This window comes from Mytilus californianus, unplaced genomic scaffold (genome assembly GCF_021869535.1).
Source record: "Mytilus californianus isolate M0D057914Y unplaced genomic scaffold, xbMytCali1.0.p SCAF_5, whole genome shotgun sequence".
Taxonomy (NCBI): Eukaryota; Metazoa; Mollusca; class Bivalvia; order Mytilida; family Mytilidae; genus Mytilus; species Mytilus californianus.
In genome coordinates, this window is record NW_026262701.1 from 104,978,715 (window position 1) to 104,997,561 (window position 18,847).

Genomic DNA, 18,847 nt, shown 5'->3' on the forward strand with positions numbered 1-18,847 from the left:
TTTACCACAAAGTTGCAGTCAAATCAATATGAAACTAAGAACACATGTTCCTTGTGATGTGAACATTAAAATAAATGCCAAATTAAGGTTGTGAACTCTATAAATTATATATGCTAAATTAAGGTTTTGACCCAGAATGGGGCATGGTGTACAATGAACACATTTTGGTTTTTGAGTCTTCTTATCCGGAATGACTGTTCATGAAATCTTTGTGATACCAAACAATTAACAAAACTTTATTCAAGTAAATTTTACTGCATGATCAGGAACTTTGAACTCATCTGGAATATCTAGCATTTCAATTTGTTCAAATTCTTCATCACTGTCAGAATTACAAGAATCAAGATTATGGAATGGTGACGATTGTTTTTCAAGTTCAGAAGATTTTTTCACTGATACAACTTTTCCCTTGATAGAATCCATTATATTAGGATGTGCTTTGTGTTCAATCTCATTAGCATCATTTTCTATTTCACTTCTGTCAATGTATTTTTCTATGTATGAAGAACAACCTCTCGGATCATGACGTACACTGTCGGAAGGTTTATTCCAGAACTCCCTCTGTGTAGAAGGTAACGGCTTGATCTTGTTTTGTCTCATTTCCTCAAGAATCCAGTCTGTCAATTCTGATGGGAATACCTCCAGGAATGTTTGTTTGACTTTAGACTTTGATTTGACAAGTTTGACTTTGGATGAAGTGTTTGGGTGTATAAATACTTTCATGGCTTTCCAGATTCCTTGGAAGACTGGGTTATGGTTAACACAGATAACAAGTCCGAGGCGTTCTGGATAATGATTTGCCATTACTTGTGTTACACCATAACCAAGCTTTGGGTTACATGCTTGTATAGTCATACCTGCAAAAATACAACATAAACAATTAACTATATATTCATAATTTCATATGCATACAATCTTGAATATAACAATGGTAATGAATAATAGGTTTCATCAAATTAGAAAAGAAGAAAAAGAGTCTTTTAGAGATAAGGAAACATTATCATTGTTTGAATTTCAGGCATATCTGTTGGAAGTGATAAAACATGAATGATTTTTATGGCCTTCTTCAATATATTTTTTAACAATTATATATGTCCATCCAATATTATATTTTTCAAACAAAATTAAGATATGTGGGGTAAATGTCAAAGAGATAGCAACCAAACAATCACAAACAACCAGAACATTTTCTTTGTCTTTTATTTAGACTTTGCAGGTATCTTTTTTTATCAATCAAATAAAACATAAAAAGTGATGATGAGCTCCTAAGATCTGAAATTCCTAGATGTATAAACACATAACAGGTAGAAAATATTGAAAAAAAAATATGTTACTAAGAATTTGGTTGATAAACATACACGATAAATCAAAAGAAATGATACAGGTGTAACCACTAAAATATCCATGTATGAACTGTTAACACATTGAGGTAATCATTATGGCTAGACAAAGTCCTACCAACATAAATACCTGTATTATCAATTTTACAACTGCAGGTTTCAGACATTCCCTGTCATATAAAACCAATAGCAAAATGGGATTTTTCTTGTGTGTAAAACTGATAACCATAAAAAAATGTTTTTATACTCCTTCTACACAAATTAATACTAATGACTTGCTTTTTTTCTTGATCAGTTGATCAAGTTTGTATCCTTTGTTCTTATTTGTATTATCTCTTACAAAGACCATGTAAATAATCTGTGTTGTATGGCCCTTACTTCAATTATTAAACCTTCCTTTGGACTCTTCAGGTTTTGTGGTCCCTATTTGACTAAACAGGCATGATACATTATATTTCATGTCCTTTACCTGTACAATCAATTACAAAGACCAATGTGGATACTCCAGTTGGCATGGTCCTTACCTGTACAATCAATAACAAAGACCCATGTGGATACTTCAGGTGACATGGTCCTTTTGGCATTTTCTATTAGATAGGTACAGTGACAGATAGTGTCTTCAGTTGTATTATGATGTAGATTAGCTTGAGCAAAATTGGAGTAAATCACTGGTCTTCCAGCTTCATCAAAACCAACTTGTCTCTGAAGTGAATTAAATGTAAAGGCTATAAGGAAACAAACTTGTCTCTGAAGTCAATTTATGTAAAGGCTATAACACCCAACTTGTCTCTGAAGTCAATGAAATGTATAGGCTATAACCATACCAACTTGTCTCTGAAGTCAATGAAATGTATAGGCTATAACCATAGCTATAACCAATCCAACTTGTCTCTGAAGTCAATGAAATGTATAGGCTATAACCAAACCAACTTGTCTCTGAAGTCAATGAAATGTATAGGCTATAACCAAACCAACTTGTCTCTGAAGTCAATTAAATGTAAAGGCTATAACCAAACCAACTTGTCTCTGGAGTCAATGAAATGTAAAGGCTATAACCAAACCAACTTGTCTCTGAAGTCAATGAAATGTATAGGCTATAACCAAACCAACTTGTCTCTGAATTCAATGAAATGTAAAGGCTATAACCAAACCAACTTGTCTCTGGAGTCAATGAAATGTATAGGCTATAACCAAACCAACTTGTCTCTAAAGTGAATTAAATGTAATGGCTATAACAAAACCAACTTGTTTCTGAAGTGAATTAAATGTAATGGCTTTAATAAAACCGACTTGTCTCTAAAGTGAATTAAATGTAATGGCTGTAACAAAACCGACTTGTCTTTAAAGTGAATTAAATGTAATGGCTGTAACAAAACCGACTTGTCTCTAAAGTGAATTAAATGTAATGGCTTTAATAAAACCGACCTGTCTCTAAAGTGAATTAAATGTAATGGCTTTAATAAAACCGACTTGTCTCTAAAGTGAATTAAATGTAATGGCTTTAATAAAACCGACTTGTCTCTAAAGTGAATTAAATGTAATGGCTTTAATAAAACCGACTTGTCTCTAAAGTGAATTAAATGTAATGGCTGTAACAAAACCGACTTGTCTCTAAAGTGAATTAAATGTAATGGCTGTAACAAAACCGACTTGTCTCTAAAGTGAATTAAATGAAATGTAATGGCTTTAATAAAACATGAAGTTTAGTGTTTAAACCATATGAAAAACAGACACAATCTGCAAAAAGGGTTAACAACTGAGTATATATGAAATAAAACATTATATCAGTTTTCATGTTGTCATTCAGTGATTGATGATTGTTGGTTGCTCAACCTCCCAAAGATAATTTTTTTAAGAGTAGCAAAATTATTGTGGTTATGAAATTTATGATTCAACTCATTTCTTATACAATGTCATTGTCAATGTAGTTATAATGGTGCAATGTAAATGGTTGTTTGTTATTTGTTCACTGTTGGTGACACAACTTATACTTATACCTTATATATTTTTTAATGGAGTATTTGTGGTTGTCATTATATAAAATAAGATGTGGTATGATTGCCACTAAAACAATTATCCACCTATCCACCCGAGTCCAAATGACGTGGATGCAAGCAACTATATGTATCCTTGTTCAATTATGACTGCCTGTTAACTGTTCAGTTTTGTCTTTTTTTAAACGATTGTTTGATTGATTGATCGATTGATCATAGTTATTGACTGATCGATTGATCACAGTTATTGACTGATTGATTGATAGTAAGCAAAATGTATTTGAATGTAGTGGGTTGACTTTCTTGACGACAGAGTAGCAAAGGTCACGGTGCTATAAATGTCAGTGAAACAACTTGAAGAACAAGGTTGATACGTCATGACGGGAACTGGTCTAACGGGCTATATATCTGACCTGGAGATAAGTCCTGATGCTTACTATTCTTCGCAGTCTCATCTATTTTAGAATAAATGTTAATTAGGCATTTAAAATTAACAATACCATTGAATGACAACCTGGGCGTTCGTGGCACCATTTACAGTCTAAATGTGAAGGACGAATTCTTCTTCTATATTCTATTGATTCTTTCATCATTTTCTCAGCATCGTTTATATTCCATTCTCTTGATTTCAAGAATCTGACTAGCCTGAAATCACAAATTATCATGTTTGAGATATACGACGAAATCACGCGTAAAACTTGAGAGATTCTTAATCAGTATTCCCCATCAATGAGGGGCGTAAGGGGGGGGGGGGTATCTGCACGGAAGAACGCGAAATAAAATTGCCATTTCACGATGAACGAACAATTAAAAATTTCTTGCACGTTGATTTTTTTTATCCTTTTTACCGATTTCACGAAACACGGTGAATAAGGAACCTTTTTCACGGCTGCACGTGAAATAAAAATGGCAAACATGTTGCACGAAAATAACCCTTTACCACCCTCATTAATTTGCATTTCAGAACGTCAAATTTACATGCAGAACATGTGATTATCTGTATTTATTTACTATATTTATTTTACCAATACTTCAAATTATACACGAAAGAGTCATTGTTTAGTCTACACCCCATTCACATACATCCTAGGACCCCACCCCTTTTTAATAGAGAACAGAATATATCTGATTCTTCTTTGTTGTGGAAGTAACGTCAGTGTCTACTACTAGAAGGATGTTTAACGACCTTGACTACCTATGTTCAATCAGAGACATTATAATACACATGTCTCTGGTTCAATCAATGAACTGTAAAACAATTTTGAATATACAAACCAAGGAGATTGCTATCCTGGGGATGCTAATTTTATATCAAGCAGAGTGTTTACCCTCCTTCTCATACAACCTCCTTGATACAAACCAACAAATACAAACATTTGACCTTGAAATGATCGTGAACCTGCTGAACGATTGTTCTATTTCTTTTAATTTGAGATTATTCGTAGTGAATTCAAACGAGACCACTGATGAACTTTCATTATCCACTAAAATAATGATAAGGTTGTGATTGACGATCGCTTATCTTTAATTAGAGACATAGTATTGTATTATAGAGACATAATTGTATTATATGCCTCTGCTTTAAGCAATTACTGGGAACATCGATATCCTTTTTACATAGCCGAGATCTGAAGTGTGACAAACAAAATAGCCTTTGGTGAAAAATAAAAGCATACGGGACTTGTGAGTTACTAATTTCACTCCTACTGAAGGAACAATATTAAGAGTTACTTATTTGTGTCATGCTTGTCACCATTGCTTCACAACTGCTTGATCTAGGAATGACCTTACTGCTTGACCTAGAAATGACCTGTAACTTTTGTTAATTCTGTCCTTTCCAAATTTGAGAAGTCAGTAATTGATAAGTAATTATAGTTTAGCCTTGTATCATACCATCAAAGCTTTTACCAGACTTAATCTACGACTATAGTGGCGAAGTGCGGCCAGTTCGGTTTTCGCGTTTTCAACACCGCAATAGACGGCGGACGTGTCTTATAGCAAACATCCCAGAAAAAGTTAGTATCTATTATCAAAAAAGGGCAATCATGTTTTTGACAAATTATAAAGTAAAACATGCATAATTTCATCCTTTCGATAGCCAACTAATTTCGTACGGCCAAGAAACCGACATGGACCAAACAATTGCTTTCCATCAATTTAGATTAATATCACACATTTCTTAAATTCTCCGTTGATAAATTTATAAATTATTAAGAAACTAAGGTTGCAACTACACTCGGCTAAACTTGACTCCTTAGAAGGACTCTTGGTTAATATCAGGTTCCGTTTAAGCTTCTCCAGTATATATACTTTCCCGATTTTTAATTTGCTTGGTTTAAGCTGAGACTACTAGTCTCAGGTTTTAGCAGAGACATATATACGTCTCTGGTTTTAGTGTTCCTGATCAAATTAAATCCGGAAACGCGTTACGGATACACTAACGGATATATAAACTCGCCTAAACTCTCATTTGCCTGATTGATAAATGCACTCATAGTTTATAAAAATTTATAAAGTCACCTGCTTAGAATTTATCAAGATGTGCATTATAAATCGGTAGCCTAGTGGTCTAAATAGTTCGTCTATAGTGGCCACTAGCCTGTCAACAGTGAGGTTGTGAATTCGAACCCCGCTCGTGATAAGTGCGTCCGATTCCTATCTTTATTGAAAACGATTGCCAATTCAGGTTCCTGTCGTAGGTCGTTAGTTCTCTCCAGATACTGCGGCTTCCTCTACCAATAAAAACTGGTGGTCACTATCTAGTCGAGAGTGTTGAAAATGGCGTCAAACACTGAGAATCAATCATAAATAATGGTCTGCCTTTACAAATGGACTATAGGCGGGTTATACCTTTGGAGACTGCTACTAGTAGCTATGTGTTGATCCAACCCAGGAAAGGTGAGGTGAACCAGCGCGAGTTTGTTATACGCGCGTGGTGCTGTCACATGACAATCTGATTAAAATTCAGATTATCGAACTCGCGTACTGAGCATAACGAAATCACAGATCTATATGTTAATTAGAGATAGGTTCAACGAAAAATTAAGGTTTAATATAACGGGTGAATTTTGACAGTACTTACGTTTCTTCTGAGTTGAAAAATTCAGGCTCGTCTTCTAGTGGTTTAATTCCAACCAGTCTTTTCTTCAGCTCTAGTATTTTCTTGCTATGTTCCATGTCAAATCTAAAAGATGCAATAACGTTCGTACAACAGATATTAACGGTCTACCAATCTCACATGATTAAACTTCCCATGAATATCATCAGATATTAAGAAGTCGTCTGTTTTGTCAACGACAGATCTATAAGTGTACTTCAATAGACAAAAGTATTGTGAAATACAAATTAGGTAAATAATACTAAATCAATGTAAACAAAATCAGAATTAAATGTATTTTGTACAAAATTAATGCACTGCACTCAGCTGGAACACTTGATTGAAGTTTTCGTATTGTCAAGGTATCATATATACAAAAAACTACAAAGATTGTGATCAGATAATAGAAGAATAATCGAAGACATGCATAATGAACCAATTCTATGAAATGTCAGTTATTATTAGAATGGAGCAGACAACTAGAGAACATGCAAGTTTTTTTATGGAACTTTTCAATTCAATGTATTTTTAAAGCTATCTGATTCTTGTTATCTTCCGATTAGTCTTTCCAGTTGTTTTTTTTTAGAATGGTTTCCAGTAAATAGAAAGGTTATATACGATTACCAAGTTTGTTGCGTTCCCCTTTATTTGTGAGTAAATATTAGAAATAAGAACCATATCCACACGCGTTAATTTGACTTTAAGAACACCTTCGTGTTGCTCAGTCTTTGGTTTTCTATGTTGTGTTTTTCGTATAGTTTATCTGTTGGTCTTTTTCTTGTTTTGCCATGGCTTTGTCAGTTTATTTTTCGACTTATGAGTTTGAATGTCCGTCTCTCTAAGTATGTAAGTAACTGTGACCTACTTTTTGTGGATGAGTGACATGGGGACATGCTCTGTAGGCAAAGTTACGTGGTTGTAGTAATTAGTTACTGATTGACATCAAACTCAGTCAGAAGATTGATCACAATTAATTAAGCGTGAAATATAGGTTATAGTGATTTGATACCAATATTTATAAGAAGTTAACAAAAACTCTAAAATGTAAATCCAAACAAAGTTATACGATTGTAACTTCACCAACTTTCTAAACTTAACACAACCGTAAAATTCTGACTGATGTGACCGTGAAACAAAGGATTACTTTAGAAAAACACGTTATTTTTGAAGTTCAACGGGATTAGTCGAAGGGCATAACAGTAATTTCGATACATATGTAGGACTCGGAGGTGCCATGGGGACGCTAAAGTGCGAAAGTCACGCTGAAGTGCTATGGTCTACGCTGATGTGCGATGGTCCGTTCGCTGATGTGCGATGCCGGTCTATTTGACGCATGATGACTAGTTTAAAATCTACAGACGTGCAATTATTATGAGAAGTAGATTTTCTTAATATTTAGTAAATAAATTTACATTCATTATTGTCTATGTCTGTCCTTAATTACAGTTGCATGCTAAATGAGAGATCGTCCTCTTTGATTTTCTACATTCCTCGTTTACCGTAACATTATAACAGTCTGTCTGTCTGCGGACCCGTATGTATTTAGAGAATGTCACGCTCCATCGTACGTAAAAATGAACGAAAAAAATCGCTACAGAGGGATAACTTTCCCCTATCAACCAACCCTCCCCATTTCTCGTAGTATTTAAAGTTTATACGCCCCTTGTCAACTTAAAATCCTGGAAAACTGCTTTTAACATACACATTGACTTCTACATCGACATGAAAAGAAATGAAAATGTAGTTTATGTAGACCATCGCTCTTCGGCGTAGCTATCAACAAGATAGCGTCACAGTGCCACCATCGCACTTCAATGTGATGAAAAACGCACTTCAGCGTCAAACCATCGCACCTCAGCGTGACCATCGCGGTTCGGAGTACCATCAAGGTTCAGAGTCCTCCATATATATTTTACAATGTCCCACTGTATTTAACATTTGACAATTTTTTTACTGCCGTTCCACCCCACACCTTTATTTTTCGGTGTTTCCTCCCTTTGAAAATCCTGGACCCATCACTGATATAATATTGTATATCAGCAAATACCCCCCTAAAATTTCGTTTATACTCGCCACCTTATAATGGCTTTCGCCGTCTTAACCTATTCTCTTGATTATGTATTTTTTGGTTGTTTTGCAAACTGGATTTAATAACCGATCATGAATTTGAATAGTTATTAAAATCTTCCAAATTGCCACGCCACAATACACCGAAGCGAACAATAGGAGTTAGTGCTTTACTTCACCTTTGAACCAATATATTATTGGTGTACTATTTAATTGGAGACGTTTAATGCTTTTTTTCCAATTCCTTCAAGTTATAATGATAAATCTGTCAAGTGAGATCTGATCATAGTGACTAAGATTATTTTCATTCCTGATATAAAAATAAGAAGATGTGGTATGATTGCAATGAGTCAACTCTCCACAAGAGACCAAATGACACAGAAATTAACAACTATAGGTCACCGTACGACCTTCAAAAATGAGTAAAACCCATACCGCATAGTCAGCTTAAAGGCCCCGAAATGAAAAATGTTAACAATTCAAACGAGAAAACTAACGGCTTGATGTCTATTTCGATTTTTTTTTACCCAGACCTTGTGTCGCATTACAGTATATTATTTTTGGTAGAAAATTGATGTTCCAAAAGGGTTGAATAGAAATCTATAATTATACTCAATGTTGAAGTATCAAACGAAGAAATTTTGAATGCTGTGAAAAATTTTAAAAACAGCAAGTCACCTGGGTTTGATAAGGTCATTAATGAATATATTAAATCAACCATGCATTCATGCTGCTTTGCCTATGTATAGAGTGATTTTTAATATGATTTTGAATACTGGCGTAGTTCCTCAAATGTGGACGGTTCGGATAATTATTGCCATATATAAAAACAAGGGTGATCCTAACAACCCATATTCGTATAAGTATTACACTAGTGTTCTCACTTGGTAAACCTTTTACAGCAGTACTTAATAGTAGGTTGACAAAGTATGCTGAACTGATAGAAACTATACCAAAGGCACAAGCCGGATTTAGAAAAAGATATAGTACAAATGACAATATATTTATACTACATGTTTTGATAGAATTATACTTTTATAACAATAAGAAACTATTCTGTACCTTTGTAGATTTCAGGAAAGCGTTTGATACTGTTTGGAGGGTGGGACTTTGGAAAAAACTTATAAATTGTAATATCACGGGAAAGATATTTAAGGTTATTTATAATATGTATGTCAATATCAAGTCTTGTGTCAAAAGGGGGAGGGAGTTCTCAGGTTTTTTTCCATGTGAAGTCGGAGTTCGTCAAGGGGAAAATTTATCTCCTTTCTTATTTTTTGTATTTATTTCGGACATGGAGACTTTTTTCCGCGAAAATTGTATATCAGGACTCCAAACTGTATAACAAAAAACTTTAGAACACCTGAATATGTTATTGTTGTTATTTATTCTATTGTATGCTGATGATACAATAATATTAGCTGAATCAGCAGCAGAAAGGTGTCTAGATGTATTTGAACAATATTGTAATATTTGGAAACTTTCAGTAAATGTTAAAAAAACTAAGGTGGTGGTATTCACTAAAAGAAAGTACGCTATGATGGATTATTTAAAACTACATGTTGTATATGGTTCAATTATTGAAAGACTAGAGTCCTTCCCCTATCTTGGTTTGCTTTTAAACCAAAATGGGAAATTTGAATTACAAAAAAGAAGTTAGCAGAACAAGGACAGAAAGCTCTTTATGCTCAGTATAGAACGATAAGGAATATATCTATTCACAGCATTACGATTATTTATTATAGTTACTTTATCTATATATGTTTTAATACTTGAAGCTGTATAGTTCTATATATTAGATAATTTCTACTCATTCTGTTATCTGTAATTACAATGTATTATGTATAATTGATGCTCCTGTAGCGCAGTTACTGCGTCTTAGTTTGTTTAATAAAGTTCTAAAGTAGATCTACAGCTTAAGTTATTTGATTCTTTAATTGATCCTATACTTTTATATGGGAGCGAAATTTTGGGCTATGAAAAATTAGACATATTGGAAACGGTGCATTTGCAATTTTTAAAGAAGGTGTTCTATGTTCGAAGAACAACGCCCAATTTCATGGTTTACGGCGAAACGGGTAGATATCCACTAGACATACATGCATGTACATGTTTAACTACGTATACTTAATTTTTGGGTAAAACTACTTTCGAATGATTCTAAACTGTCTAGTATTATGTATAAGTTACTGTATGAAATGAAATGTTCAGGAAATATGTAATCAAAATGGTTATTACATGTGAAATCTGTACTGAATGATGTTGGCTTATCGTATGTATGGGATAGCCAAGTAATTGTTAGTAAAAATAATTAAAAATATGTACGTTGTTAAGGTTCATATGGACCCTTTGGCTAAAATGGCTGCATTTTCACCTCAAAATTTACTCCGAGTACAGAGAAACCTGCGCATCTGGAAAAGTTTTAAGGCATAGCATGCCCTAGATAAATAAACTTCTAATGCATTGTATGTTTTAGAAAATTTAAAACTTAACTGGATTTAGCAGTGCACTTTTTTTCGTTCCTGCAGAAGATGATAAAATTAACAAACAGTTGAGTTTCACTTGATATGGTCCACTCAGGTACACAGTTTAAATCACCAATTATTGTCAGGTATCTATTGTCCATCTATTGTCCATGTCAATCAAAACAGTTCACTTCAATTATTACCTGTGGGGAAGTTCTCAAACCACTTTCCCAACTTAGTTTATTTTGGCACCTTCTGGAGGAATGAAAAAAAGTGCACTGCAAAATCCGGTTAAGTTTTTAATTTTCTAAAACATAAAATATATTTGAATTTTATTTATCTAGGGCATGCTATGCCTTAAAACTTTTCCAGATGCACAGGTTTGTCTGTACTCAGAGTAAATTTTGAGGTGAAAATGCAGCCATTTTAGACGAAGGGTCCACATGAACCTTAAACAAATATTACAAGACCAGTTTGTACAAAAATGGCACAATACTGCTGAAAGTGCCTCAAGAGGGGAACTTTATTTATCATTTAAAAGGAATTTCTGTCTGGAAGGCTACTTGACGAAACTAGATAAACAACGCAGAGTATGCTTGAGTAAACTGCGATGTTCAAATTTGAAATTTCCTATAGAAGCCAGAAGATGGTTAAATATTCCTCGTGAGGACAGAATATGCACATTATGTGATAGTGGGATGATTGGAAATGAATTCCATTATCTGTTAGTATGTTGTAACCCAAATATTGAAAGAATTAGAAAAATACACATACCGGGATATTATTTTTTTGAACCCGACAGAGGACAAACTATTTGGTTTGCTATATTATTGTAATATAAGTACTCAATAATGTAGCATTGTTTTTGCAACAAATCAAGAAGTATTTTGATATAAGAAATAATTTAGTACTTACTTAATTTATAATTCAAATTGTGTGTTATAACTGATATATATGTGTCACGATATGCGCCAACTATTTGTATTGATCATTTTAACCACGTGTGAATCAACCGTATGTGACGGTGTGTTTGATGGCTTATATTAAATTGACCTGTATATATGTTTATTTCAATTTTTTTCTGATATTATACCACTTCTGTCAAGCTGCATATTATGTATATCTGCCTCTTGTAACAGTGTAAACTGTCAGAGTGTACAATAAAATCTTGAAATCTTGAATCTTGATATGAAATATATTTCTTAAAAAAAATCCATTAAGCGATAACAATAAAAACTTATTTCAACCTAATCAAAACCATTTGATATTCAATATTTCATCAAATGTGACTACATCGGTGGGGATTTTACGCATTTTTTCAATAAGATGTAATAAAATGTTTCGTTTGTTTCTCAACATTGAATTCTTGAGTATACAGGCGTTAGAGGTATAGATGGAGCCCCTTTTTTATTTTCCTTTTAGTTTTCGGTGTTTAATTTAATATATTCTTTGATTTTTCATTTCTTTGCTCTTATCTATACACTGTTACAATAACAGTTGTTTATATGTGCTATCTCTCTATCAGTCTCTTATCCATACACTATTACAATAACAGTTGTTTTATAGGTGCTATCTCTCTGTCAGTCTCTTGTCTATACACTATTACAATAACAGTTGTTTTATAGGTGCTATCTCTCTGTCAGTCTCTTATCTATCCAATATTACAATAACAGTTGTTTTATAGGTGCTATCTCTCTATCAGTCTCTTATCTATACACTATTACAATAACAGTTGTTTTATATGTGTTATCTCTCTGTCAGTCTCTTATCTATACACTATTACAATAACAGTTGTTTTATATGTGCTATCTCTCTGTCAGTCTCCTATTTATACACTATTACAATAACAGTTGTTTTATATGTGCTATCTCTCTATCAGTCTCTTATCTATACACTATTACAATAACAGTTGTTTTATATGTGCTATCTCTCTGTCAGTCTCTTATCTATACACTATTACAATAACAGTTGTTTTATATGTGCTATCTCTCTGTCAGTCTCTTATCTATACACCATTACAATAACAGTTGTTTTATATGTGCTATCTCTCTGTCAGTCTCTTATCTATACACTATTACAATAACAGTTGTTTTATATTTACTATCTCTCTGTCAGTCTCTTATCTATACACTATTACAATAACAGTTGTTTTATATGTGCTATCTCTCTGTCAGTCTCTTATCCATACACTATTACAATAACAGTTGTTTTATATTTACTATCTCTCTGTCAGTCTCTTATCTATACACCATTACAATAACAGTTGTTTTATATTTACTATCTCTCTGTCAGTCTCCTATCTATACACTATTTCAAAAATTCGTAAGGGTTCCGCGGAACCCAGTGTCTCGCCTACTTTTTCTGTTAATCGCAGGCTCAACAAAAATGAGGAAGTAAATCAATAAAAATATTCCTCTTGATACTATCTTTTGATTGTAAGAAGCTTCTGTCCAAGTTTGGTAAAAATCCAGGATAGTTTATGAATCTAATAAATGTTTAAAAACTTTAACTGCAGACTGAATGTAATGTTAACTGGAAGAAAACAAAATTTCCTTCTAGATACTAGCATTTGATCATAAACAAGCTTCTGTTAAAGTTTGGTACAAATCCAAAATAGTATAAGAAAGTTATTAAAATTTTAAAAACTTTAACCACAGAGTGAATGTGTTGTTTCCTGACAGAAAATGTAAGTCCATTTAAAAGTAAAATACGGAAAAATGGATTTATTATTTTACAAAATTTCCTTCTAGATACTATCTTATGATCATAAACAAGCTTCTGTCCAAGTTTGGTAGAAACCCAGGATAGTTTAAGAAAGTTATTAAAATTTTAAAAACTTTAACCACAGAGTGAATGTGTTGTTTCCTGACAGAAAATGTAAGTCCATTTAAAAGTAAAATACGGAAAAATGGATTCATTATTTTACAAAATTTCCTTGTAGATACTAGCTTTTGATCATAAACAAGCTTCTGTCCAAGTTTGGTACAAATCCAAAATAGTATAAGAAAGTTATTAAAATTTTAAAAACTTTAACCACAGAGTGAATGTGTTGTTTCCTGGCAGAAAATCTAAGTCCATTTAAAAGTAAAATACGCAAAAAATGGATTTATTATTTTACAAAATTTCCTTCTAGATACTATCTTATGATCATAAACAAGCTTCTGTCCAAGTTTGGTAGAAACCCAGGATAGTTTAAGAAAGTTATTAAAATTTTAAAAACTTTTAATCACAGAGTGAATGTAATATTTCCCGGCAGAAAAACTAAGTCCATTTATAAGTAAAATACGGAAAAAATGGAATTTTATTTTTACAAAATTTACTTCTGGATACTATCTTATGATCATAAACAAGCTTCTGTCCAAGTTTGGTAGAAATCCAGGATAGTTTTAAGAAAGTTATTAAAATTTCAAAAACTTTAACCACAGAGTGAATATTTGTGGACGCCGCCGACGACAACGACGACGACGACGACGCCGACGCCGACGGAATATAGGATCGCTATGTCTCGCTTTTTCGACTAAAGTCGAAGGCTCGACAATAACAGTTGTTTTATATCTGCTATCTCTCTGTCAGTCTCTTATCTATACACTATTACAATAACAGTTGTTTTATATTTACTATCTCTCTGTCAGTGTCTTATCTATACACTATTACAATAACAGTTGTTTTATATGTGCTATCTCTCTGTCAGTCTCTTATCTATACACTATAACAATAACAGTTGTTTTATATGTGCTATCTCTCTGTCAGTCTCTTATATATACACTATTACAATAACAGTTGTTTTATATGTGCTATCTCTATGTCAGTCTCTTATCTATACACTATTACAATAACAGTTGTTTTATATGTGCTATCTCTATGTCAGTCTCTTATCTATACACTATTACAATAACAGTTGTTTTATATGTGCTATCTCTCTGTCAGTCTCTTATCTATACACCATTACAATAACAGTTGTTTATATGTGCTATCTCTCTGTCAGTCTCTTATCTATACACCATAACAATAACAGTTGTTTTATATGTGCCATCCCTCTGTCAGTCTCTTATCTATACACTATTACAATAACAGTTGTTTTATATGTGCTATCTCTATGTCAGTCTCTTGGACAATAAAAATAGACGGGATAGCATACATAAAATACCGCTATTGTTATGTCGTATGGATAAGAACAAGAACACATTAAACTAGAGGCTCTAAAGAGCCTGTGTCGCTCACCTAGGTATATGTGCATCTTCAACAATGGACACTTTCCAACATTGTGGACTAGAATAGAATTCATGACAAAAATCCCTTTTTTTATTATGTATTGCTGATCATTTTTTCTGTTTACAGTTTCTCTCTATCTTCTTTACTTTTTGCCCAAAACACAAAAAAGGGTAATTGTCATTTAAGGGATCACTCCTATAGAGAGTCAACTAACGATTTTGGCAAAATTTGACTTATTTGTAGATCTTGTCTTGTTGACATTTTTGCTATTTAAAGTAGCTAACTATCCATAATAGTTCACGATTAGAGGCTGAACACTAAACATTGGTAAAAATCATCATTAAAGAGCAATAACTCCAATAAGGAGTGGACTGACAATTTTGAACGGTACACTTTTTTGTAGATCTTGTCTTGCTGATCATTTTTGCTAATTTAAGTTTCTATCTATCTATTAAAGTTTTTCAGAAATTAATCAAAAACGCAAAAAAAAATCGTTATTAAAGGGCAATAACTCCAATAAGGAGTTGTCTGACGATTTCAACCATGTGACTTCTTTGTAGATCATGTCTTGCTGATCCTTTTTGCTTATTTAAGTTTCTATCTATCTATTATAGTTTTTCAAATATTACTGAAGCACAAACGGTAAATATGATAAAAATCTTCATTAAAGAGCATTAACTCTAATAAGGAGTGAACTTGAATGACGATTTCGGCCAGTAGACTTATTTGTAGATCTTATCATGCTGATCATTTTGGCTTATTTAAGTTTCTATCTATCCATTGTAGTTTTTCAGATACATATATTCGGCAAAAACGCAAAATAAATTGGTAACAAGAGTGCACACGCTGATAGACCTAAATAAAAAGCTTTATTACAACTATCACATAAACTTAACACGATCCAAGAAAATGAGGTCAAGGTCATATAAACCAAACGAGAAATACATGTACACCTTACAATCATTCAATACACTAAATATAGTTGACCTATTGCTTATAGTTTCTAAGAAACAGACTTAACCAAGAAAACTAAACATTGACCAATGAACCATGAAAATGAGTTCAAGGTCAGATGAACCATGCCAGGCAGACATGTACAGCTTACAATCCTTCCATACAACAAATATAGTTGACCTATTACTTATAGTTTAAGAAAAACAGACCAAAACACAAAAACTTAACACTGAGCAATGAACCGTGAAAATGAGGTCAAGGTCAAATAAAACCTGCGAGACTGACATGTACATCATAAAATATTTCCATACACCAAATATAGTTGACCTATTGCATATAGTATTAGAAAAAAAGACCAAAACTCAAAAACTTTGACCACTGAACCATGAAAATGAGGTCAAGGTCAGATGACACCTGCCAGTTGGACATGTACACCTTACAATCCTTCCATACACCAAATATACTAGACCTATTGCTTATAGTATCCGAGATATGGACTTGACCACCAAAACTTAACCTTGTTCACTGATCCATGAAATGAGGTCGAGGTCAAGTGAAAACTGTCTGACGGGCATGAGGACCTTGCAAGGTACGCACATACCAAATATAGTTATCCTATTACTCATAATAAGAGAGAAATTAACATTACAAAAAATCTTAACTTTTTTTCAAGTAGTCACTGAACCATGAAAATGAGGTCAAGGACAATGGACATGTGACAGACGGAAACTTCGTAACATAAGGCATCTATATACAAAGTATAAAGCATCCAGGTCTTCCACCTTCTAAAATATAAAGCTTTTAAGAAGTTTGTTAACGCCGCCGCCGGATCACTATCCCTATGTCGAGCTTTCTGCGACAGAAGTTGCAGGCTCGACAAAAATCGTCATTAAAGGGTAATAACTCGAATAAGGGGGAAAGGGGGGGGGGGGGTGTGGTCAGATAATTTCAACCATGTTGACTTATTTGTAGATCTTGTCTTGCTGATCTTTTTTTGCTTGTATTAAGTATTTATCTATCTATAATAGTTTTTCAGATATTAGGCAAAAACGCAAAAAAATGACAAAAAAATTCATTAAAGGGCAATAACTCCTTTAATTTCGACCTGCGAACTAATCAGTAGATCATGTCTTGCTAATCATTTTTGCTTATTTAAGTTTCTATCTATCTATTATAGTTTTTTCAGTTTTATGCTAAAAAAAAAACACCAAAAAAAAAGGATAAAAATCGTCATTAAAGGGCAATATATCCAATAAGTAGTCAATTGACGATTTCAGCCATTTGACTCAATAGTAGATCGTGTCTTGCTGATCATATTTGCTACTTAAAGTTTCTTTCTATCTGTTATAATTTTCAAGATAATAGGCAAAAATGAAGAAAAAAAATGTAAAATTGGCCATTTAAGGGCAATAACTCCTATAAGAGTCTTCTGATTGTTTTGGTATTGATAAACAATAGGTAGATCTCATCATTTTGAACATTTCTGCATCCGTCAGATTTTCTCTATTTATAGCGGTTTTCAAGTTATTAAGAAAATTAAATCTAAATCCAGTATCTCACCCTTTTTGACCACCCCTTCTAAATCAGCTCATGTAATCATATATATATTAAAGTGAGTAATGGAAGAGTAGCTTTAACATCGAATTAACATTTCCGATGCACTTACGTCTAATTGTCCAATGGATGTAATATGATAAATATGTCCATAAAATTAATAAATCTCCAAAAATATTCAATATACAATCTGCTCCAAAAACATATGTTGTTTTCTCACATGGTGAAGTAATATTGAACTTTTAAATCATATTGATCTAAGCCTACATATATATAGTGATATACATACGTGGCATTTGACAATAGAGTTGTCTACCGTGCATCCATTCAGCAGCTGTCTTATAAATAAATAATAATAAACAGTTTGGGACCAGTCACCAAAATGGGTTATAGGCCTAGTTACCCGTTTGGATTTTATAGCCAAAATGGGATATTGATTTACAGTGCAAAAAAATGACGGATTTTAGCGAAAATATTCAAAGTTCATGTAATTAGTTCGATAAAAGTAATTTTAGTACGTGACTTTCCCAGAGCTATAGTTTGAACCCTTTAAAGACCTCCATCTTCCAATACAAAGGACCAATCTCATAGAAACAGGAATCCAGAAAATATGTTAACCAAAAGTTTTAACTATTTGCACTTTCTAATATTTGGACATAAGTCCAAGATAAAAAAAAAATGCAAAGTTAATTTATATCCCGTTTGGATATTCAAAATTCATAAAATTGACCCTAAAGACCAGCAGATCAAAATATCAAAATCAAATATTTTCAAAACTATCTAAAAGGCATCAAAATACATTGAAACATGAGAAAATATGTTTACCGTGTGTATATCTCTTACTAAAGTTTACGATAACAAGACGGGGAAAATAAGTTCATCTACTAAGTAAAATAGTTAGAGAAATGAGTTTTAATGGCAGATCTTTGATTGCACAACTTTATTGTAATTGACTCAGGATTATTAAGGTCTGATATATCAGGCTAGTACAGGATTTGGAAAATGTTAGCCAACCCACCAACCTGTTCGTCATGTTTGCCATCTTAAGATAGATTATTAACAGTGCAAGTCACTATTTGTCATCCTCAGAACGATTCTGTTCAGTGTCCCTGTTCTTCAAGTTCGCAATCTTCGGAAATATTCTGAATATGAACCCTATTCGCA

The 18,847-nt window shown here is 33.0% G+C and overlaps 1 protein-coding gene across 2 annotated transcripts; it reads right to left on the bottom strand.

The window, feature by feature from the left end:
• Window positions 1-220: 220 nt before the first annotated feature.
• Window positions 221-17,953, bottom strand: LOC127700433 (phosphatidylinositol transfer protein 3-like). Of its 2 annotated transcripts, none has more exons than XM_052203894.1 (5): window positions 17,796-17,953; window positions 6,417-6,518; window positions 3,835-3,979; window positions 1,865-2,042; window positions 221-857 (listed from the first exon to the last, which is right to left on the bottom strand). In XM_052203894.1, exons 2-5 carry the CDS (start codon window positions 6,509-6,511, stop codon window positions 241-243), a joined length of 1,035 nt encoding a protein of 344 aa, XP_052059854.1. In that variant the 5' UTR covers window positions 6,512-6,518; window positions 17,796-17,953; the 3' UTR covers window positions 221-240. The 2 variants fall into 2 exon arrangements, with proteins under 2 accessions (XP_052059854.1, XP_052059856.1); XM_052203896.1 differs by lacking the exon at window positions 17,796-17,953 and adding an exon at window positions 11,879-11,954.
• Between the last annotated feature and the right edge of the window lie 894 nt (window positions 17,954-18,847).